Below are 23,374 nucleotides of genomic sequence, written 5' to 3'. Positions count from 1 at the left end.
AATATCAGCGGAAATACTGGTCTGAATCAAACCAAAGAGAGCCAAAACCCTGAATCTTTGCATGGACAAGGGAGACACATGGTAATGTTGGTAAATAATATCACTAAACAAAATTATTCTTCCCAACTGGCCTCTAGACTCAAGGTGAGATCATGCAAAATCCTTACCTCGAGCTGTTAGTGCAGGACAATGAGGGTACAGTTAGTGAATATTGTCACAGGCTGCCTCCCCCTGTCCCAACTCAGCCTTAAACTGGGATTACTGCTGGGCCCACTTGTCATTTTCATTCCAGCTCTGTCAATACCAAGTCCATGCAAGGAGCAGTGTATTTTAGCCTAAGTGCCTTTCTAAAAAGCACCATACCTCTAATTTGTTCATTATACCTCCTTTGCTCATTTGACACCAACATCATGTTCAAATCCTCTAACAGTTGTGTGTTTACATATTTGAATGACAAGGTGTGGCAAAAGACAGCAAAACTTGTATTAGTTTTGAGCGTGACACTTAGAGAGTGCATCTTGCTTGGTAAAAAGGTGAAGAGTACAAAACAATTATTAAGGCTTTGGAAAAGCCTTGGGGCCAAACAGCTAGAATCTGCTGTAGAGTGAGCTTAGCTGCTTGGGAATAGCATCCTGATTTTACCAGTGTATGTACAGATTACAGGGATGCATTCCTCAAATGCATTACTATATAATGATGCTACTATGTATCTTAAATGAATATATTGGTCTACCATCCTGGAGCTTCACAGAAAGCTGAGAATAAGGTTTTACCTGAGCCCTTCAGTAATCTAGGTGTGTAGGATTTTTAACATAAGAAATTGGGGTGTACTCTACGAGGACATCCTTCTTTCCAAAGCTAAGTAGAAACATATATTTTAAAAATAACTCTTCAAAACCAAACCAACAAAAAACCGAAACAAACAAACAAACAAAAAAACCCCCACAAAACCCTCCTCACATATAAAACCCCCCAAATCACAAAGGCAGCTCCTCTATTTCAAAGTAAAAATTAGCTATATTACCGTAACCTTGAAAATAAAATTTTATTTTCAACTAAGTGCCTGTTCCCCTTCAAATAAGAAGAAAAGCCAAGAGACCAAAGTATGTGTTCTGCTTGGAAGTTAAAAATAACTGCAAAAGAAACCAAATAAGGTTTGCTTGCAGGCTTACCAGAAAAAACAGTAAAAATCATGAAAAGCAAGGTTGGCAACACACCTACCACTAATAATGTAAACACGTTGAATGGATTAAGTGGCTTGTAAATTATGAAATTTAATGTTACTAAAAAAAAGCTAAGATCATAAATTTCCATTCTTTAAAGAAGGGGAAAAAAAGCCTTAACAAGAAAAGGTAGAGTTCCTCAGGCACAGCAGAGGAGCAAACATGATGGCCAAGGAAAAACAGAGGAGGGAAGCAGGAAAAGCAGGAATTGCCCTCATTTCGAGAGGGCTACAGAGGAGACTCCCTCGGTGTCGATGTCCCGGACGGCGTCGCTCGGGCGGGCCCGGGCACACGCCGTGACCTTGAACCGCAGCGATGCTCGGCGGCGGCCGCGCTGCGCCCGGCACATCGACAGGGGGCGCCCCGCGCACCCCGCGCTCGCGGCCTTCCCGCCCCGCCGCTCCCTCACGGGGAGCGCGGCCGGTCTCGGCCCCAGCGCAGCTCCTCACTGCAGAACCGGGCCGGTGTCCGGAGCGGGGCCCCGCCGAGGCTCCGGCGGGCCCGAGGGCCCGGCACTGCCGCAGCTCCGCCCTCACGGGAGGGGAGTGTGCGGCCCTGTGCTGCGCGCCCGGACCAGCAGGGGGCGCCAGGCCGCCGCCGTTGCCGCCTCCGCCCTTCCCCGGCGCGGATGCCGGCGCGCGCCCTCAGGCGGTCGCGCTGTAACGCGGCTGGGCGTGAGTGAGCGCGCCCCGGCCAATCGCCGCGAGCCGTTCGCGTAAAGCCGCTTCCTATTGGCTACGCGGAGGAGGCGGCCGCCCAATGGGCGCGGCCGAGCGCGAGGGGAAGGCGCGCGCGCGCGGGCACCGCCCCCCTTTGCGGAGCGCGCGGCGCGGCGCGGACCGGCCCTGCTGCTGCTCTGAGCGACCATGGCGCTGCCCAGCAGTTGACGTTTGGCTTCTCCCCTCTCCACCTTCTCCTCTTTCTCCGGCCCCCTTCCTTCCCTCTGCCCGGGTCCCGGCTCAGGCACGTAGACGGCCGGTACCGGAGACACCGGGTCCCCCCCCAGCCCCTCAGAAACAGGCAGTAGGAGTCGGGCCGGGCGGCCGCCGGACGCGCCATGAACATCATCATCGGCATCGGCGGGTGAGAGCCGGGACCGGGCGGGGAAGGCGGCTCGGGCTGCGGGACGGGCGCGGGTCGCGCGGGTCTCTGGTCGCGGCCCCTCCCGGTGCCGCAGTGGGGGTGGGGGGTGGACGCGGCCCCCACGTGGCGCTTCCCGACGGCCGCGCTCTCGCCGCAGGGTCACCAACGGCGGCAAGACCACCCTGACCCGCCGGCTGATGCGGGCCCTGCCCAACTGCAGCGTGGTGCACCAGGATGACTTCTTCAAGGTGAGCGGGCCCGCCGGCCCTGCCGGCCGCGGGAGGGCGCGGGGTGACCCCCGCGGGCTTCCGCCCGCGCCGCTGGCGCGCCGCCCGCCCTGCGCCGCCCTGCCCGCGGGGCCGCCCTGCCCGCGGGGCCGCCCTGCCCGCGGGGCCGCCCTGCCCGCGGGGCCGCCCTGCCCGCGGGGCCGCGCTGCCCGCGGGGCCGCGCTGCCGGCGGGGCCGCGCTGCCGGCGGGGCCGCCCTGCCCGCGGGGCCGCCCTGCCCGCGGGGCCGTCCTGCCCGCGGGGCCGCCCTGCCCGCGGGGCCGCCCTGCCCGCGGGGCCGCGCTGCCGGCGGGGCCGCGCGGCCGCCGGATAAGCCTGCGCCATGGCGGGTCCCCGCGGCTTTCCGTGGAGCGCCGTGCTCGTGGCCGTGGCCAGATACAGGAGCAGGCGGCTTTATCGAACTGCTCGTTTTATCTGCACGCAAAGGAACCTGGTGGAGGGTTAAGATTCCCCTTTGTAGCTTCAGGGTTTCGATCTTGAATCTTGCTTTGAAATGGGTATTGAGCTTCTCAGTAGTTGTCCAGACCAAGCAAGTTTGTTTTGTTTTCTTGTTACTGTTTCAGCCCCAAGATGAAATAGAAGTTGAAGATGGGTTTAAACAGTATGATGGTAAGCCTTTGTTAGTATTTTCAAAGCATGTTGATTCTTTACGAGCACTATTTTGTACTGACTATATTAGTAGATGATATTTAATTACTGCTTAGTGATAGTTGTCTATTTTGTCTTAGTGATTAGTGCATTAGATATGGAAGCTATGATGAGTACCATAAATGCTTGGATAAAAAACCCAGTCAAGTTTGAACGTTCTCATGGGATCAACAACACACTGGATGCCCCGATCTTGGAAGATAAGGAGGGAGGAGACGAAGCAATCCACATTCTTATTGTTGAAGGCTTCCTACTTTACACCTACAGGTAATCATTTGATTTTTACATTATTTTATGGAATGGGCAAACCTCTAAGGGAATAAAAAGACCTGTTCTAAACCAAGAGTTAGCAGCTGGCATTGACTACTGCCAAGTTTAGGTATCACAAGTCTAAAGGTAGGTTTAAATAGAGGAAATGGATATAGTTTTGCTTTTCTGGGTTTTGCTACTAATTATTCGACGTGTAACCAAACAGGTGTCTCTTTCAGGCCACTGATTGATGTGTTCCACCATCGGTACTTTCTTTCCATTCCATATGAAGAGTGTAAAAGGAGAAGAAGGTAAGTTTGCCTGACTTCTCTGCTAGCCCAATAATGCCTTACTAGAGTCAAGATTTTGTTTCTCGGAAGCTTTTAGATGAGAAAGGATAAAGGCAAATGTAGCTGCTGAGTTAGAAGACTTTAGCTTCCTTCAACAAACTGACCTAAAACTTCCCACCAAGCTGTTGTGTCATGCATGTAACAGTTTCTGCACACACCTTTCACTAGGCTTTCTCCCATGCTGTTTTTCCAGTTACACAGTTCCCAGGTCTTGAACTATCTGAGGTTTTACATTTGGCTGTGTTGTTGCACGCATATACTGTTGCTAGTGCAAATGAAAACATGAATTACATTTCAAGAGGAATAAGCAGACAGTTAATTTACCCAAAGTTCTGCTACAGCTTTTAAGAGTTTATTCACCCATATTTAGATCAGTGTGTCTTGGGAAGTGCCCTTTTGCATTTTAAGCACTTTGGCCCTGCACATCAAATTTCAATTTATTTGCGTAACTTGATGCTTGCAGCTCTTGCTAACTAGTAACTTCTGATAAGCTCAGAAACCAAACTGGAATCAGTGGGCTTATACTAATGTGTAGAGAATCCCAATGAAGGATCTGTCATTTTCCTGAACTGTTACTAGACTGCTTGTGAGTAACAATGCCTTAATTTACAGTTCAAGGAATTACACTGTACCGGATCCACCTGGATTGTTTGATGGCCATGTTTGGCCTATGTACATAAAGCACAGGAAGATAATGGAAGAACTTGGAGTTGATGTGGGTGAGTCTTTAATGACAAAAGCACTTAATGAGATTTCTTCTCAAACCTGTGCAATACATACTGGTTAGATGCATGAGAGGAGATGAAGCAGGTAGAGGGAGTATATTTCTCTGATGCCAGCTAGGTGCATGCTATTTAAATGAAGATCTGGCAAGCTTACAGAGATACTCTGTTATGGTTCTCTTATTTTACTTTCTTTAAGTGCATTTGAATGGGACGAAATCAAAGGAGGAGCTGTTTAATGATGTGTATGGACAGATCCAGAATAAGATTGAAGAACTGCTTAACACCCAGGTATAATGTCCAGGCTATGTTGCAATTCAAAGGCAAACTTTTTAAAACCTGTGTTGGAAAAGTATGAACCTGTAACTCACAGTATGTTCACAACTATCTTTCTGTTTAGAAATAACCTGCTGCTGCCAATTCTTGTGAGTGAAGATGATTCCTGTTTGCTCCATGCTGTCTACCTGACTGCCTCTAAAGTTCCAGCTTCTGTGAAGACTCAACTCCCAAATTCAACTTCATTCAACCTTCCCCTTCAAAACTGAATTCTATATGGCCATAATTAAAAAGCACTTCCCCCTTGTCTGTGATCCTAAATTGTGCTTCAGTATGTGTTCTCAGGTGACTCTTTCCATGATGTTCTTAGTGTTACAGGTTAAAACATTATAGTGGAACTGATGTGAAGAGGCTCAACCATCCTAGGAGAGTGTGTTTATCTATATACACACACAACTGCTTTGACTTCCTTGCTTTCAAAACACTGCATGCATTCCTATAAGAATTAGGCAGCAGGTAGGCTTAGAAACTAGGACTGATGTTCTTAAAAAATACGAGAACTGGAGACTTTCAGGCCATTTTACTAATATTGAATCACTGTTAAATCCAGTGCATGCATTGATCTTGGATGCAAATAAATCAGTTTAGGTTCAGGAAGAAAATTTTACATACACAAAAGCTTTGAAGTATTGATTGTTCTAGCAATTCCTGTAGTAATTTGCAGGGTAAGGCAAGGTCAGATTCCTGTGTAAATACAAAAGTGCTTTAAGGCCTCAGTTTACATAAAAGAGCACAGAAATAACACTATGAAGGCTTTAATCCATAGTAGGAGGAAAAGTGACCAAAGCTTGATTTTAAAAAAGTTTAAATGCCTGCCAGGTATTCCCAGAGAGAAGATATGTACTGATCCATTGTGAAACCGGTCCACTTCTTTGGAAGGTTTTAACCAATGCTGAGAACCAGCAGTTACTTCAAGCCCAGATGCATTAGCTTCCTGAAGGGAGCTGGTCCTCCCCAGTATCCCCTGGAAACAGAGAAAGTTGTTTTTTTTTCCTTATAAGAGACTGTACTGTGAAGAGATGAGCATTATGGTAGTGTTTTGATCACAACTAAGGTTATACTTTGCTTCTATTCTAGCAAGGAACTAAATCAGAACAGGTGTCTACGTGACTGTTTTTCTTCAATACTTACTTAAGTAGTGCATTCCAATAGAGCAGAGGCATCATATCAGCCTTCATGTGATACATGGTTGTTCTCTCCTTACTCTGGTCAATGGGAAAGGTCTCCAAAGGCTGAGCATTGTAGTCAAATTCTGCCAGAATCACCTTGTTGTAGCTTGTTACTAGTGGGCAGGAAGTGTATCCATCATACTGCAATGAAAATACCCACTTATTATTCTGGCCAAAACCTAAAGGCTGAGGTTTTACAAGCCATGGTTAACATTCACATTTCAAAGTAACTTTCTGGGAGGTTTCTGCATTTCCAGTGTATCAGTGAAGTTTGAAGGCTGCTAAGCCAGTTCTGGTTTATTAACCATAATACTAAGCCACTCTATTTCAAATGTAATCTGCTTAACATTGCTTAAATTAGACCTAACCTAGAACAATAGGGCATAATGTCATTAATGGCTGGTTATTGTAACTAGTGGAACTAGTGACCAGCAGATCTGGATGAGAACTGGTGTTTTTTCAATGAGCCAACAGGATCTTTAATGAGAATTTCCAGAGAATTGCAGGATAGTGCCCCCAAGGAAGCCATGTGTGAAATAAAAATAAGGGCAAGAACAAATTTGAACATAATTTAGGCCAAACAGCTGTAGTACAGAAGTTTCAGGTTAACTCCTTAGAAAATTATGTCCTACACGGAGAAGCAAGATTGCAAGAGTTTTTCTGGAGCCATATTACCTTAACAGTGTAAGTAAATCACTTGCACTGATGAAAACCCTGATGAATTGGCCTCTAGCCTTTCAACTCAGAAGTCAGGGAATCAGTTATTTCCAGTACTACTCTGACATGCAGCAAGTAACCATTTAGCACAACTGCCTTCTGGTTCACACACTTGAATCACACTCACCTACTTGCAAGACTTTCTGCATAAGAAGGAAGAAAACATTCAAGAAAATTCCTCTCTAAGACAAGAACTTTAAGTACCTTTTTAACTGGCAACTCGTTCTTCATTACCAGAGAAATAGTTTTATCAAGGACTCCAGACTGTGCAGCTAAATAAGAAAGAAACACAAAGGTACTAAGACTGTTTCAGCCAGTAATTGTCACTACTAAAGCAAACAGTAGCAGCCAGGCATTCTGTTGGACAATTCAACTGCAGTTGAACTTACATGTAAGTTTACTGTTCCAGATTTATAAAAAGGACTAAGACTTTAGCCTCACTGTTTCGAACATACGAAAGCTTAATGAAACTTGAGCTAGTATTTTTAGCCTATGCCCATTCTGCTATGATAAATTATACTTGCTCAGTCTTATCAAACACTGACATTCTGGCACACTGAAGTTGTGTTTCATTTTGAGTGCTGTAACTGTAGACCCATTTACTGAAGTACCCCACCCTTTTATTACACCAATAACATACTGTACAGCCTGGGCTTTTTTCTACCCTTTTATATGCCTTTTATCAGTTGTGAGACAATACACTTAAAAGTGTTTTAATTGTAGAACCTGTGGCTACAAGGCCAGAACGTGATTTTTTTGATGGTGACTTATCAGTTAGGTGATGTGTGAGGAGCTAAGATAAAGAAAGGTTCATTACTGAATGATGATGTAATACAAGAATACTTCATTAATTATATGACATTCTGTGAACACAAAAAATAGAATTAGTTAATCTCTGAGGCATCTGGAACAACAGTACCATTGGGTTAGTGACACCAATATGGTCTGTAGCTAGCTAGTTGGCGTAGGAGACTTTTGTCTTTTTGAAAGCTCAAAACTGAAGTAGTGAACGAAACAAAAAGCTTACTGTGACTCCACTCTTGTCATTTACATATACAAACATACACATGCAACTTTACCTACAGCTGCAGCAGTTTTTGATGTTGGAAGGTTGGTGCAGTCTCCAATACCGAAGACATTAGGATACTTTTTATGTTGTAGAGTCTCCTTATCTACATCCACCCAGCCACTTTCATCTGAGACAGGACTGTTGATGAGTACAGCAGGTGGCCCCATTGGGGGTGTGACATGAAGCATTTCATACTGAACAGAAAGAAAAGGCACTCAGTGGTTAGCTCATCAGAACAAACTATCTGTTAGTATAAGGCAATCAGCACAGTGTGGAGAGAGTGCTTCTTGGGTTTGCGTCTGTTTTGGTCTTTAAACACAAATATATAGAATGAAAATCTGCTCTCAAATTTCAAGTGCATCCTTTAATTAACATGAACCTTATCAAGCGACTCCATGTGGAAGCAATTTGCCTTCCTCCATACACATGTGCGACATTCCCATGGCATACAGGACTCCAGGCATAATTTATGAGACATTTTTTTTCTTCTCTTTGCCTAGGCTTCAAAATTTTTAATATTCTGCTAAAGTTAGAGATAATACTCTCAGGGGGAACAGCAATACACAGTGAAGCAGACTGCATTACAGCAAAGTAGAACAACAAAGTAGAAGTTACTTTGCAGTACACAAAGAAAATATAGAGAACCAAATGAGGGCTCTGAAAGCTCCTGACCTGATGAACTTCAGTCACTCCAGGTTTGTCCAAGTTTTCAAACACAGCTTCTTGCTTGTCTGCTCGAACTTCTATGAGGCTGCGCTTGTAGTTAACAGCAATATTCCTGTCCTTTATTACTTCAAGCAATGCATCAGCATACTTCTTAACACCAAAAATCACACCAAGTGAGGTGTTGAACATGATGTTTGCTTTGGAACGTTTTCCTGTCTGCAGGAGGAGATCCAATTAGCCTTTTCTATTAAGAAACTGACAAGAAGAGACAAAAGAACTGTGGTGCACTACTAAAGAGCTGATAAAAACTATTCATGCAGTTTAATTATTAATGAATGTTTAATTAATATTTCACAGCATGTTAGAAGGTAGACCTTTCAGCATGAGGTACTGAGATACCTCACACAAACAACTCGTGAGAAGAGGTGGCTGCAAAGCACTCAGGAACTGCTCTATGCAGGTTAAATTCTTGAAGAAGTTTGGTGTTAAAAAACCTTCTGAAATTTTCACTTCTATGCATAATTCAGGTACTCACCCAGTAGGTAGCTCATGAAACACATATGAAGCCTGACACTTCCACTTGAAGTTGTCTTTTGCTTCCACTAAGCTTGCTTTAACAGCCTGGCTAAGACTCCTCCTGATGCTGAGACAATGCACCCCAAGGAGTAAGCATAGCCACTTTTCAGACTAGTAGACAAATGGCAACAGGTATTAAGTACTTAAAGTAACAAGAATGATTTAATTCCAGCCATCATTATTTTGGTCCAGCATGTATAGTTATAAATTAGGCTGAGAACAGTTGTATCTGCAGCTCACCAGAAGCAGGGCAAGCCATTTTTTCAGTATGAAGTTCTAAATTCTACAAGTTTCTCTGGTATTAAATATATGCTAAATATTTACATACAATAAAAATGAAAAAGCAACTCAGTCATTTTAACAATCAATCCTGAGTCACAGCACTCTCATGTGGTTTATATTTGTTTTAAAGATAATATTAAATCCTTAGAACAAGCCTTCCTTCCAACTGTGAGAAAAACCACTAGCAGAGAGGGTAAAAAAGACTTACTTTTCTCAAGTATGCGTCTGATAAATACATAATCTTCTGAGGAGCCCCTGCACACTTCACTGGAGTATTTGGAAAAGTGAAGATAGCATTTCCTTCCTTAAAATCTTGTAAAGCTCTCCATGTTTTCTCTACTGTCTGGACTGAATAATTGGAACCTATTTTAGGGTAATTAAAACCTTCAGGCAAGCCTTTGATCTAGGAAAAGAGAAATTAAGGTTTCAAGTACTGATGGCAAAAGTTTTGTCATCATTGACAAGTATTAAATACAGACTGAGAAATAACTACATAAAAAGTTTCTATCAGTAAGAAAGTCCATACTTGCTTGCTACTTGGTATTTTTAAAAATAGGCCTAGCAATAAAACAGTTATTCTCTATAGATTTTAGTATATGATTTAGTCGATGTACATTTAGTGAAATTACTTTAGTCTGCAACACCTGAGCGTAACTGTTTAGTGCAGACCTGGTCCTGAGTTTTTGTAGACTGAAATTCAGAGTAAGAATATAAAAAGTCACTGCCACATCATCACAAGTAAAAATCATGTAAAAAAGAAGCATTATGAAAATTTAAGAGGTGAATTAAACTTTTCTGTAGTCAGTTGCAGATACAGACCTTGTATTTGCCTAGGGTCATTTTGTTTTAGCTAATCTACATCCAGTAATTATTTCTCTATTACTCCTACTATGACCTGAGCATCTGCTTATGAGAAAGGATGCAGTACCCATTTAAAAATAATGAATTGCAGAAATTCTGTGAGAATATAGAGTCATGTTACATGCACTGCAATGTGTTTGGGATGTTCCAGTCTGCACCAGAATACACTGCTGGTGAAGAGAAACCATTCCCCATTTTCAAGTGTCCACTTCTGTTTTAAAGTTACTATGAGCTTTAATTACAGAGTGTGATTAACTGTTTGACATGGCTTCTACTAGTGAACACTGAATTTTTTTATCAGCTTGTACTGAAACAATAGTTATGAAGACTGAGAGGAGGGTCACTGAACATGCTGAAACTCCTCATTCCACTGACCTAATCACCAGAGCTTATTTGTGACTGTAGCTAACTGAGACCAGCACTTCCTTGATATGTATCTTGAAAGCTTTTCAAAGAGATACTTAAATATATTGTCAGATACTACATCATATTCAGGTCAGGGTAAAGCCACAAGAGGCAAATTGCTCAGACATCTTGTCTTTGTGTTTTCCTCCTCCTACACATCACTGTGGTCATTCTTGCACCAATATTTTCCTCTAAGTTCCACAGTGTGAAGTGTACAGGAAACCTTTCACAAGGGAAGGGCCCCCAGGACCTATTTAAACACAAGCCTGCTAACTCAGCTGGCTCCTTCTGAAGTGCATCCTTTGAGAAAGGTGAGGGTAGCTCAAATTAAGACTGCTCCGTGTTCCTCGTTCCATTTACATTACAGATGCCCCAGACTCCAGTCAGCACACCTTATTATCTCATTACAGGCTGCCTAAAGCTCTAGGTTTAACTTGCTACCCCATCAGCTGATATTACCACAGAGATGCAACAAAGATGTCATAAAAGGATTTCCCAAGGGTAATTTGGGTTTTTACACAGGGATCTGTGGAAGGAATATAGTCATTAGTCTGTCTTCAGCTCTTTAATTCATAGTGTTCAATACCTTGCAGTATAAACAGTTCTGAAAAGCCATTTACTTTTATGAATGTATATGATGCTATTAAAATTAGTAAATATATGATTACTGTAAAACAAATACCTTTTCATAATGCAGACTAATTCCAAGAGCAATTATCAGATACTTGTAAGATACCTGTTGTGTAAGGAACAAAAAGTATTTTAGACAAAGAAACCAAAGCAATACCTCCAAGTAAATTTCAGCTACCTGACAGCAACAAGGAATAAGATATAGGGAGCATCAGTAGCATAAATTAAGCTCTAAGAATTCTAATTAAAATGCTAACTGCATTATGAGTTACACATACAGCCTTTGTTACACAAAGACCAAGGTATCCAGAGTAAAACATTCTCTCTTTTCTGTTCAGTTCACCATAAACAGGGCAAAGGCTTATGATAATAGTATTTTAAGTTGATGTTATTCTAACCTAGTTATCTATCACAATTTTTATTAGAAAAAGATCTTAGGATCAAGTACATAAGACTAACTGGAATTTCCCAGCCTCCTAGATGCTGGAGGCCTTGCTCAATAGGCAGTTCTAAGGGGATCTGCAGGAAGAGGACAGGACTCATGACATAAAATAAAAATTACCTTGATATCATTCTCCAGCCAGACACAGTTCTTATCTGGATCCAATGCTATAACTTGAGATTTGATCCACTCAACACCTGTAGGCATTACACTTCCCATTGGACGTGCAGAATCTGCCAGCTGCTTTGCACCACCACCAACCAGGGTCCACAGGGGCTGATAGTAATGAGTCTGAAATAAAAGTTCAAATGGACATTTCAAAACTGTTTAAAGGGACTTAAATGCACATCACTCCAAATAGGAGCGATGTACTCTAAACATTGTATTATTCTTAACAAAAGAAGCTGTATAAATAACCAAGTTTTTTCCATTACAAAGCTGCAGGGATGCATAAATCTCAGGAAGACGGAAGTGTCATACAAAACCTTTGGCAAGATGGTTAGCTGGGTTACATTCCACAGTTAAAAACATGTGGGGCTAGAGAGAATCAGACCCATCTGGTCACATGTAAAATGCTTATTCTTTACAGTGCTTTCCAGCAGAGGGACACTCACCTTACTTGGCTCAACAACAGCCACGTTTTCTGCCCCCACTTTCCTCTTCATCCGAGCACTCATGGCGATTCCACCAGCACCTCCACCCAACACAAGTACTTCATAGTAATGCTTGGCAGCACACCTGGCTGCTGTGTGTAAGCCAAAGGAGCTCATCTTCTGCATTCCTGGTTTCAGCAACCACACACCAGAACAGAGACAGGAGCAGGAGGACACTGCTCCAATTGCTGACATCTTTCATTAAGTGGGAAGCTAGGAGATAAGGAAAGGCACCAGTAACAATTGCAGGAGGCAGAATTTATATTTGTTTAAATGCCTAGGTTAGTTTTCAAGGCAAAAGTCATAGTACTAAGTTCCATGAGTCATCAGGCAAGAATTACAGCTTTTTCATTTATTTACTCATTTATGTTACTTTTATATGTGTAATTCAAAATTACACCTGAAACCTCAAATATTTTCAAGAAAATCTCCAAATGTCAGCTTCAAAAATTCTCCACTAGATGTAGCTGAGCAACTTATTCTACTCCTTTATGTGCTATCTTGACATCTCTCATGTCTGTGTACCCTGAATTCTTTATAATACCCCATTATTAATCCTTAGAGTTACAATTTAGGACAGAGGGAAAAATTTCAAAGGCATCCACTGTAAAACAAATGTTAATAATTTTGTTTTGCAGGTTTCAAAGATGAAAACATTTTGTTCTCATCCCCTCCCCAGTCACAGCAAAACACCTAACTCCACAATAAGTCAGTTGCACTTTAGAAGGCTGTTTATCATCTGTGCAGGCAGTAAGCTCTTTAAGATATTTAAAAATGTGTGCCTCCATTTAAAGATCTCTTTTCCCTTTCACTCTAAGGTTATTTGTTTGCATGTTTTTAGAGTAAGTCTGTTTAATACTAGAGAAAATGGACTTTAAAGAAATCATAGTTAAGACCGAGCAAGACAGCTCAGTACCTCAGAATCTCAACTAGAGCCCAGAACAAACACGTAACCGAAGCATGGCAGCTCATGCAGAGAAACTCAGAACAACTGCAGTTTCTTCCTCTCCAGGGCACCTACCGTATGCTAAGCTCCTCAGCCTGCCTACTTCATCGGAACAGTTTATTGAAGGAAGTTGGAATAAATAAAGTTAGAGAAGTCCTACTGGCAAGAAATGCAGCGTTGCAACTATTCTTTAAACAGCTACCCGCAGACCGGCAGTTCAAGCATTCCGCCCGTGCACGTGTGCGAGCTCGGGCAGCTCCCAGCCGGCTCCGGAGCCGGCGAGCCCCCAGCTCCTGTCACGGCGGCCGCTGCCGCAGCCTGCTCCGGCCCCGAGGCCGAGGCACCCGCCCTGCGGGGCAGCGGGGCCACGACCCCGTCCGCGCCGGCGAGGCCGCGGCGGCCCGCGGGCTGTCCCGCCGGCGGGGCCCCGCGCCCCGACCCGCCGGCCGCGCTCCCTCACGGCAGCACGGACCCCCGGCCGCTCCGCACTCACCGCTCCTCGCGCCGAGCAGGGCGGCAAGCACCGCCCGGGCCCGAGTGCGATGGGCGCCGGGAGCGGCGGGGCGGAGCTCGGGGCTCCGGGCGCTGCCCCGCCGCGGGCAAAGGCCGCGGGCGGGCCGGGCCGGGCCGGAGGTGGTCGCGGAGCCCCGCGAGGGGCTGAGCCGGGCGCTCCGCTCCGGGCAGGTGCCGATGGCACCTACAGTTCCAACCCCGTGCTTCCCAAAGTTCTGAAACTCCAATCCCAAACCTGGCCCCCTGCCAATCCCTGATTGAAACCCGGCATTGGCCTCCATGCCAGGCGGCAGCCCCAGTCCCACCTGGACACAGCGCAAGTCACTCACATCGCCCTTACCAACACCACATTACGACCACTACAGTACCTGCCATGGAGTGACCACTGATACTCCAATATCTGAACTTTCTCCGGTTACCTGTGAGCACCAGCCCTAAACTATAATACAAGAGCCCTTTTCCATAGACAGAAAACCAGCAAAATGATTAAGCTTAATAAAAATAACACCAAAATTAACTAGATCAATAATTAATAATAAATGAGCTCTGATGGAGTGCATCCCCAAAGAGATAGGCAAAGGCTCTCTTTTCAAAGCTGCTGAACACCCACAGTTCCTGGGTTTTACTGGACAGAAAATGAACTGAAAGAAGACACAAATTAGTATCTTTAGAAGTGCATCATGGAGATCAAACTTTTTTGTCAATACAAGAGAATTCTTTAAAGAGAAAAAAGCCCCAGGCCTTTAAAACATCCAAACTGCCAATTTCTGTAATTTTTATGAGTTTCTCAACTTCCTGTTTCCAGCTGCCTTTGTATAATCAGAGTGCAGCCTTTTTTCCATATTTTTTGTTCTAAGAGGTTGGTTGTCAGCTCTGTTTATGAGAAAATTGTTGGGCTGTTTTTTAAACATATATTTTTAGGACTGCCTTTAAACATTGCAGTATTTTCTTTAAGCCCCCATACATATTGCCCACAGACTACTTACAGAGATAACCTGCAGTTTTAATTAAAAATATTACTCAAATGAATTCCATTTCAGAAACTCACAAACCAAGCCTGAAGAAACCCCACCTGAAGCACAGAGGCCTCCAGCAGCTGCAGAAAGCACGGCCTTAACCTTTCCAAAGTCCAGGCAGGATGAGAGGGCTGATGTGTGAGGGTTGGGCACATGCTGACTAACCCTAACCCGTACTACCACATTTATCTACTCCATAAGTAACTTTTTATAAAATCAAGCAAGACTAAGAGTACACAGCAACATAATTGCTCACTCAAGTTGTGCATGATGATGCAAGCACATATTTTTAGATGTCAGTATTGTTAAATTAATCCAAATGTAGCATTTACTTTTATGCATTAAGACTTACAAGAGTATTTGGTAGAACATCCTCTGGAGATAATGAATTATAGTTTTCACTGAAGTATTTTAAGAACGCATTAATAGAAGTTATGTAAATGGAATAAACTTCATCCTATATATTTTTATTAATTTCCCCCCTTTATTACAGAAAGGTAATTTAATCAAATTAGGTCCTTATTAATAGAAAACATTGATCTTACCATTTATAGGACAAGTTCATAAAATACATTTTTAGGTATGTGCATGTGATTTCTCAGGTAAGCACTGTCAGCTTTTACTCCTGTGATTAGAAATTATTCCAAATGCTGAAATATACCAAATTTCAAAAGTATAAATTCCTATGAATTTCTTAGAATTCTCTAGCTTTAGTTAATATAATCATGGTTTTTTGAAACAAAACATAACAAAATCCCACAAAACCAGTTCTTTGGAAAAAACCCACAGTTTTTGACAGAGAGAGAGAATATGACTTGACAAAGTAAACTGGATTATGAGGCATACAAATCAAGAAACATCAAAGGAATTCAATCCTGATTTGGATACTGAGGCATCCAGTTTCATGTTATAGTTTAACGAGAACAGTTTTAATTCCCAGAATCTGACTGTGAAATTACATTACAAAATAAAATACTTACACAACATTTAGTTATGTACATTCTGCTCCAAAGAATGGACTGTGGAAATTCTTTACATTTCTCTTAGAAATACATACAAACCACAGCAGAGGCCAACAATCCACTGGCAATTAATAGCCATGAGTCAGCTTCAGGGAAAAATACCTGTGGAAAGTTTTAATCTAATACTGCTTTACTAAAAGCATTTCAGTGTCTCTTCAGACTGCTTTAAGTAGTTTGTTCTCCTTGCCCCAAAACATTATCCCAGTTTACCTTGTATGATGCCTGGGTAGTTGTTAGAGTACATCTTTCACAGAAGAAGATAAATATTAAGAACAGGAAATTAGGAGTTCAGAAAATTACAAGAGAGAAAGTCCAGGCAGGTGTACACTGTGTGAGTCATCTAAAACAGAAGGAAAAGTAAAATTGACTGTGCCCCTGTGATATACTCCTATACATATTTTATGGAAAACTTTACACAGCTTACCCTTTATCTTACTTCAAAACACATAATTTATATTATTACTTAAAAAGAACCACAGATATACTTGAAAAGAAACACAGTTATAAAGTAACTAGTCTGTTACTCTGTAGGAATAACTTAAAGCTCTTTTACTAGTCTGGACAATTTGTACATTCATTTGAATGGGAGATCACACCAAGTGCTGCAAGATAGGAATTACAATCAGAGAAATGGATATCAACCTCCATTCCAAATTTCTCATCAGTACACTCTAATAATCATCAATCTGGGTGAGGACTCTCTTATAAAAAATCTTAGATAGCCCCAAAATGCAAATAATTAATTTAAACACTAAATGCAGTAGTTTTCCTACAGGTGGCTGAATTTCACATTAAGTGGAAAATTTTAGTTTTGGTTATGTTTTATTTTGTCACATAAAATAAAGAAATTACAACTTCTAATCCCACAAAAATATGCTTAGACCACACAAGTCTTCCTAATAAACCATTACAGAAGCAACAGTTTCCTGGTTTGACTTAAATGTTTGTGGAAACACAAATTAATTTGTCAAAATTGACGTATACACAATGCAATCTTTAGTGTTCTGCTTCTCCCTTGCCAATCATTTCAGCTGGGAACTTATTCAGTAGTTACTTTAATGCTGTTCTTAAGTTACTTGATGAAAATGCAGCCACTGAAGTCTGATGATGAGAACTGAACTTTAAGAAGTTCTTTGCATTTTGTCTGAAAAACATGTGCCAGTCATCAAATCTCTCAGAATTCTAAACACCAAAAGAACAGAAGAAAACAAAAATGGATAGGTACTTAAAACTATGATGTCTAGTTCTCCTATATACATATATATATATATAAAAATTAACTTACATTGTAATATCAAACTGCATAGCATTACAAAAGAAGGCAACTTGAATGGCTGAAATTAAACAATGTGAATGTTACCAACTCTATTATTACCATTCTGGAATTTATAATACCATAGAGTAGACTGTTGCTAGCAACAGCTATAGCCCAATTTAAGCAAAGTCTGCCTTAATTCCAGTGAATGTAGAAATCATTAATTCAGACAAGTTGTTGCATGCTCTGTTTTCAGGTCCTCTTTGCAGGTTTTGCTGTTAACTGTTTCTCTCTTTCAAGTTCCTTCTCACGTTGCTGCTCTCGTTCCAGTTCTTCCTTCTGCCTCTTTTGTTGCAGCTTAAGTGCTCTTTTCTAAACAGAAAATAAAATAATTGTAAGTTTTATAGATATATGTAACTTAAATTCAACAAACAAAATTCCTCCCATTCTGCCTCTCCAACATACCTTATAACTGAATATAGCATAAACTGTTCATTTTTGCTTCATCCCTCCCACTTTCATCTTACTGTTCAGAAATGGGAAGTTTGTGATCTACACTGGGAAAACACAAACTGGAGCCCCCACAATCTCACTAAAAGTCATCCTTTGGGTGTACCTGACAATGTTCTTACCATGCAATTTACTGCCTTGGAGAAAAAATTCTCTTGTTGAACACATTGAAGGACTAATCTTGCCAGAATGTAACCAGGCTGTCTATATAGCATGGAACAAGTGAACTTACGCCACTGTTAATGGTACATTAAACAGAAGGATAAATTCTTACATTTGTGACAATCTAGTTTCCATTGAAATAAAACTGAAACAACAAAGAGAGCTGCTTGGAATGGAGTGGACCAAGCAACAGAACAAGGCATGATTCTTACACCACCTAAACATGAAGACTGCACTGAAAGAGTAGTTCAGATGTGTAAGCTGCTTGAGCACCATTAGGAAAAAGTGAGCGGTTAAAAACATACATGGCTTGGAGCTACTGAAAACATCCTTTTAAGGTAAAATTCTATTTTAATCAGAATTTTCAGCATCATCCAAAATAAAAATTGAAAGTCAATAATATATAAGTAAATATCTCTATTGGAAAGTAAAAATATTTATCCCACTTACTTTTAACTTTGATGTCTTCTCATGCAGCATCATCATTTCATTTCTAATATTCACTAACTTGTTGTGATAGTGTTTAGCTTCTGAAAACTTAAAAACCATAACTGTTAAAGCATTGACTGTCAAGTTGGAATAGTTGTTTTATAAAGCTACATAGCAAAATAGCAATCAAAAACAGTGATTACCAGAACAGTTTGATAATGTAACATATTCAAGTTTATATACAAAATACACATATCACATATATTCATATAGAAAACTACTACATCTCAACAGTTACATACAGTTATCTAGAGTTATGACTCACAAAACTAGAACAAAAATTTTACAACTTTATATGCACCACACAGGAGTGTTTAATGCACCATTCTTGCTAGTCTGGGGAGGTACACAGAGCCCATGCTGGAGCCTCAATGCTACTGAAAAAATGTGTACATTTGCTTTGGCTGCTGGCTTTGAACAGCCAGTCTCACCAATGCTGCCGGACTGAGCCTGAACTCTCTTCCCATTGCCCTTTCTGTTAAAGGGAAACATGCTGGTTCCCACCCTCTCCAGCAGTTTGCCCTAATATCTGAACTGGCTTACTTTCATTAAGAAAAAGATACAAGCTAGTAATGCTTCAGCTAGAAAATTTCTGCCAATCTAGAATTTAAAAGGCATTACTGATACTTACCAAAGCATTGATATGAACAATGGAGTTACAATCTTTGAATTTTGAAATTTCTTGTTCTAATGTTTCTAGCAGTACCACTTGGTTCTGTCTAAAACAAAACAAGATGCATAAACCCAAAGTAAAGCACCACATACATTTTTCAACCAGTCCCTTAAATAGACTTCTAATCAAAACAGTATCAATATGCACTTCCCAATACCAGATTCCTCTTATGCTATGCTAGGCAATTTCCATTAAAACATAAGTAAATGACTTTACAAAAACTCAAACTACTATTTGTTGCACAAATTCAGCTGGCAACATACAGCACATGGACATCCAGGATAAATATCCCAAAAACCCTGAAGAGACACTCTCCAGGTTGCAGTGGTTGACTGAAAGGAAGAACAATTAGCTCTTGACTTTCCACTTGGGTGCCTCTGCGTCACATTGCAGGACTAAGTTATTTCTGTACAGAACTTGTGTGGATTTCTGGTTTATTAAGGATCTCCATCCCACACAAATCAGCTCAAGTCTTTCCAGACAAAGGCTGTCCATGGCAGGAGCACAACCACATCATGCATAGTGAAAACCAAACTAAGGTACCCTACAAAACCTGAGATGGATCTGTGTAAAGCTCTTTCCACTATCTCTGTATCCATGGCAGATCTGATCTGCATTTGAAATCAACTACTCTTGGTTATCAGTGAGGTATCAGTGTACAAAGAACTCTTATCTATTTAGCTCCTTACTTGTATTTTTCAAGTGCTTTTTAATATGGTTTAGAGACTGAACAACAAACAATGTATCTCACTACAAGCTGCCCTGAATACAAACTGCATGTCTCCAAGCAAAATAAATCCAGCTTTTAGCACACTTTTCCACTACAGAAATGAATAAGCATTTAAGAAATCTAAGTCTTCTGCTCTGCCTGGCTTAGGGGATTTTAGTCTTCTAGTGTTACACATTCTTCAGCCATAGTGCTCACAGGCTACACTGCAGCTTAGACACCCCCTAGTACTCCCATAGATCACTGAATTATTCAGGATGCTCAAGCCAGGATACAGAAATGCTGATGAACAATATTCCAGTTAAAGAGAGCTGGCACATTATATTGAAAAGAGCAGCAAACCAAGTATGCATGTGTATAAAGTTGCTTTCAAAAATATGCTTACGTAAGTTCCTGCAGTGCTGATTTTGATCGCTGAAGATCAGGCAGATAGTGGGAAATCAATCCTTTGGTTAGCTGCTCCACAGCTTTCTCATCTATTAAAGGCAGATCTTCTACGACTCCTTCATCTGGAGATGCATCACTGGGAGCTACACCAAAGAACAGCAAGGCTGAGTGTGACAGGTCAGCACACACTTCAAGTTTCACCTAGAGCAACTATACTTTCAGAAAAGGAAAATTCTCTGCACTTTTTCAACTAAACTGAGCTGTCGTCTTCCTCTTCTTTATTCCTCCTTTATTCTCAGTGCTGTATCACAAGCTTCCTGGTAAACCCTTTTATGTGAACAGCAGCAGAATAGAAAGAGGGAAATATAACTGTTCCATATATATATCTTTAAAAAATTAAAAATTCAGTACTCCAATCTACTCGAAAAAAAAAAAAGGGTAACATCAGTGTTCTGACTATGTATCAATAGTACCTAAACATTAACAGCCCCCAGCCTTTGCTTTCAAAGTCTGAGATCAAGCTATGAAAGGCCTTCGTCTGTCACTCAAAACACCAGGAGTTCATGCTGAACTCCAAGAACTGAATTTCACGGCCTGTAAGTTTCGTATGGGCAGGCTATGATTATTTTTTGTCTGTTCGTGGAAGATAAAACCGTGTACCCTCCAGGCCCCCGCACGGGAGAGCGCGATGCGGGCGCCAGCCCTCGGCCTCCGAGGGCGCTGGCCCGCAGCACCGGGCGTGGCGGAGCCTCCCGCCGGGCGCCCTGCTCTGACCGGCTCCAGCCTCTCCCCGGCCCTCCCCGCAGCCCCGGCCCGCCCGGCCCGGGCTCCCCTCACGTACCCAGCGAGCGCCCGGGATCACCCACGGCCGCCGCCTCCTTCCCCTCCGGCCGCTCCGCGCCGCTCATCGCAGCGCTCCCGGCGCCCTCCGGCGGGGCAGGGCGGGGCAGGGCCGCCCGAGCCCGCGGCAGGCGGGTCCGGCCGCCCTCACCGAGCGGGCGGGCCCGGCGCCCCCCGGCCCGCGCCCCGCCGCCGCACCATAGAGCCGCGGCCGCCTCGCGCTCCGGGGCCGGGCCGCGGGCGCGGAAGTGACGCGCGAGCGACGGTGGCGGCCTTGGGAGACGAGCCTGGAACCGGGGCCGAGCCTGACAGCGGGGCCGAGGCTGGTACCGGGGCCGAGCCTGGAACCGGGACCGAGCCTGACAGCGGGGCCGAGCCTGACAGCGGGGCCGAGCCTGGAACCGGGGCCGAGCCTGGTACCGGGGCCGAGCCTGGTACCGGGGCCGAGCCTGACAGCGGGGCCGAGCCTGGTACCGGGGCCGAGCCTGGTACCGGGGCCGAGCCTGATACCGGGGCCGAGCCTGGTACCGGGGCCGAGCCTGGAACCGGGGCCGAGCCTGGTACCGGGGCCGAGCCTGGTACCGGGGCCGAGCCTGATACCGGGGCCGAGCCTGGTACCGGGGCCGAGCCTGGTACCGGGGCCGAGCCTGACAGCGGGGCCGAGCCTGGTACCGGGGCCGAGCCTGGAACCGGGGCCGAGCCTGACAGCGGGGCCGAGCCTGGAACCGGGGCCGAGCCTGACAGCGGGGCCGAGCCTGGTACCGGGGCCGAGCCGGGTACCGGGGCCGAGCCTGACAGCGGGGCCGAGCCTGGTACCGGGGCCGAGCCTGGAACCGGGGCCGAGCCTGGTACCGGGGCCGAGCCTGACAGCGGGGCCGAGCCTGGTACCGGGGCCGAGCCTGACAGCGGGGCGGCGGCCGGCCGCCGGGCCGGTGTCAGCGGCGGTGCCGGGCGCTCCCTCCCGCCGCTCCCCGCGGTGCCTGCCTCGCCCGGAGCGCTCTGAAGCCGCCTGGCCCCGGGAGCAGCCGCTGGGGCCGGGGCTGAGCCTGGGTTCCACCCGGCGGGTTCCACCCCGCTGTGGGCAGAGGGGCGATGGCCCCGGCCCAGCCGCCGGGGACAGCGGCTGCCCGGCGGGAGCAGCACCGCGCTGCCCAGGGAGCTCTGCTGCCCCTCAGAAAACAGCTAAATCACCGCAGGTGCCCTTTCTTAGGGACATCCTGGCTCTTGTATTTACAGATTTGTTTTCTCCAGAAACTCTGCAGACTTTATTTGTAGCTTTTGTTTCTTGGGAAATTAATAACTAGCTTTTGTGTATTCGTTTGTCTATGCATCTCCCCCAACAGTCTGCAAGAGCGGTAATAACTTCACACAGAATCTTAGAATATTCTGAGTTGGAAGGGGCCCAGAGGGATCATTAAATTCAGCTCTTAATTGAGTGGCCCATACGGGGATCAAACTGCCACCTTGGTGTTATCAGCACCCTGCCCTAACCAACTTGAAAGTATAAATATTCTTTAATGAAAATCAGTTTTGTATGGTAGTATTTATTTTTTTTTCCTCTTTTACCAATAAAGGTCTATTCAGGAAATGCAGGTGCAACCATAGAAAGAAAATAATGAAGGACCACTCAGAAAGGTTTTATTTTAATGCAATATTTTAATATATCCCCCAGCCTTAAAGATTAAATTCAATTCAGGCAGTCCCCCTAATGCTCATCAGAAAGAGATTGAGGCAAAAAAAAAAAGGTCTTTTGAGGTGATCTGTCAACTTTAAAACGAACATTTCTAACATCAAAATTGTTGCAAATTCATTTACTTTTTTCTTCATATGCATATTCTAATTAATTTTTGTTCACAATTGTCACTGTTCCATCACCAGATTAAAGACTTACCCATTTTTCTGCTTTTTTAAAGGAGCAACAAGAGGAAGATGTTAATTAATGCAGACTCAACTCAAATTCTTAATTCTAACTGGTTAGCAATTTTACTTAAAATTTTGTTTCTTTTGGTAGGGGGGAAAGCCCAAAGCTTTTGTTAAAAGTTTCACTGGGAAAGACTTCACAGTTTCCAGATGGAATTTCTAGTAAGAACAAGTGAGATAATGATTCTGAAATAGTCTCACTTGAGATGTGGGAGTTTCAGATTTGTGCTCCTGCTTTGCCTGTTCCAGGCCTTCCCACGTCTTGCAGAAATAGACTAAGGATTGGAATAGAAAATGGTATCTGGTTTTCTGACAAATTAAAATTTAACTGTTTGTCAACCCAAATGTTCCAAAAAAGAGAATGATAGAAAACTCTTCTTATTCCTTTTCTTCTGCAAAACATCCTCTGTTTCACAGTAACTATTTCCCAAGTGCCTATGTTTGTAACACTGTTGACATCACATAATTGTGTTTCATTTTAGTTTTATGTTGTAGCAACTGTGTTCAGAGACCTTAAATGGACACTATCACTTAGATATTTTGGATT

At 43.6% G+C, this 23,374-nt stretch overlaps 3 protein-coding genes across 3 annotated transcripts; 1 reads left to right on the top strand and 2 right to left on the bottom strand.

Moving 5' to 3' along the window:
• The first annotated feature begins 2,171 nt into the window (after positions 1-2,171).
• On the top strand, positions 2,172-5,158 carry LOC110474254 (nicotinamide riboside kinase 2). Its single transcript, XM_021537521.2, has 8 exons — positions 2,172-2,306; positions 2,464-2,554; positions 3,156-3,201; positions 3,321-3,507; positions 3,729-3,800; positions 4,452-4,558; positions 4,761-4,852; positions 4,962-5,158. The coding sequence occupies exons 1-8, from the start codon at positions 2,281-2,283 to the stop codon at positions 4,965-4,967; spliced, it is 627 nt and encodes a 208-aa protein (XP_021393196.1). The 5' UTR covers positions 2,172-2,280; the 3' UTR covers positions 4,968-5,158.
• A 240-nt stretch (positions 5,159-5,398) lies between these two features.
• SQOR (sulfide quinone oxidoreductase) lies at positions 5,399-13,880 on the bottom strand. Its single transcript, XM_021537519.3, has 10 exons — positions 13,807-13,880; positions 12,329-12,580; positions 11,835-12,005; positions 11,325-11,378; positions 9,585-9,779; positions 8,525-8,734; positions 7,863-8,046; positions 6,988-7,055; positions 6,029-6,207; positions 5,399-5,861 (listed from the first exon to the last, which is right to left on the bottom strand). The coding sequence occupies exons 2-10, from the start codon at positions 12,560-12,562 to the stop codon at positions 5,804-5,806; spliced, it is 1,353 nt and encodes a 450-aa protein (XP_021393194.1). The 5' UTR covers positions 12,563-12,580; positions 13,807-13,880; the 3' UTR covers positions 5,399-5,803.
• Positions 13,881-17,082: 3,202 nt separating this feature from the next.
• BLOC1S6 (biogenesis of lysosomal organelles complex 1 subunit 6) lies at positions 17,083-21,014 on the bottom strand. Its single transcript, XM_021537522.3, has 5 exons — positions 20,909-21,014; positions 20,066-20,210; positions 18,912-18,999; positions 18,242-18,328; positions 17,083-17,491 (listed from the first exon to the last, which is right to left on the bottom strand). The coding sequence occupies exons 1-5, from the start codon at positions 20,973-20,975 to the stop codon at positions 17,372-17,374; spliced, it is 507 nt and encodes a 168-aa protein (XP_021393197.2). The 5' UTR covers positions 20,976-21,014; the 3' UTR covers positions 17,083-17,371.
• Between the last annotated feature and the right edge of the window lie 2,360 nt (positions 21,015-23,374).

The sequence above is a fragment of the Lonchura striata genome, chromosome 11, assembly GCF_046129695.1.
Source record: "Lonchura striata isolate bLonStr1 chromosome 11, bLonStr1.mat, whole genome shotgun sequence".
NCBI lineage: Eukaryota > Metazoa > Chordata > Aves > Passeriformes > Estrildidae > Lonchura > Lonchura striata.
This window is presented reverse-complemented; position numbering and strand designations above follow the sequence as displayed.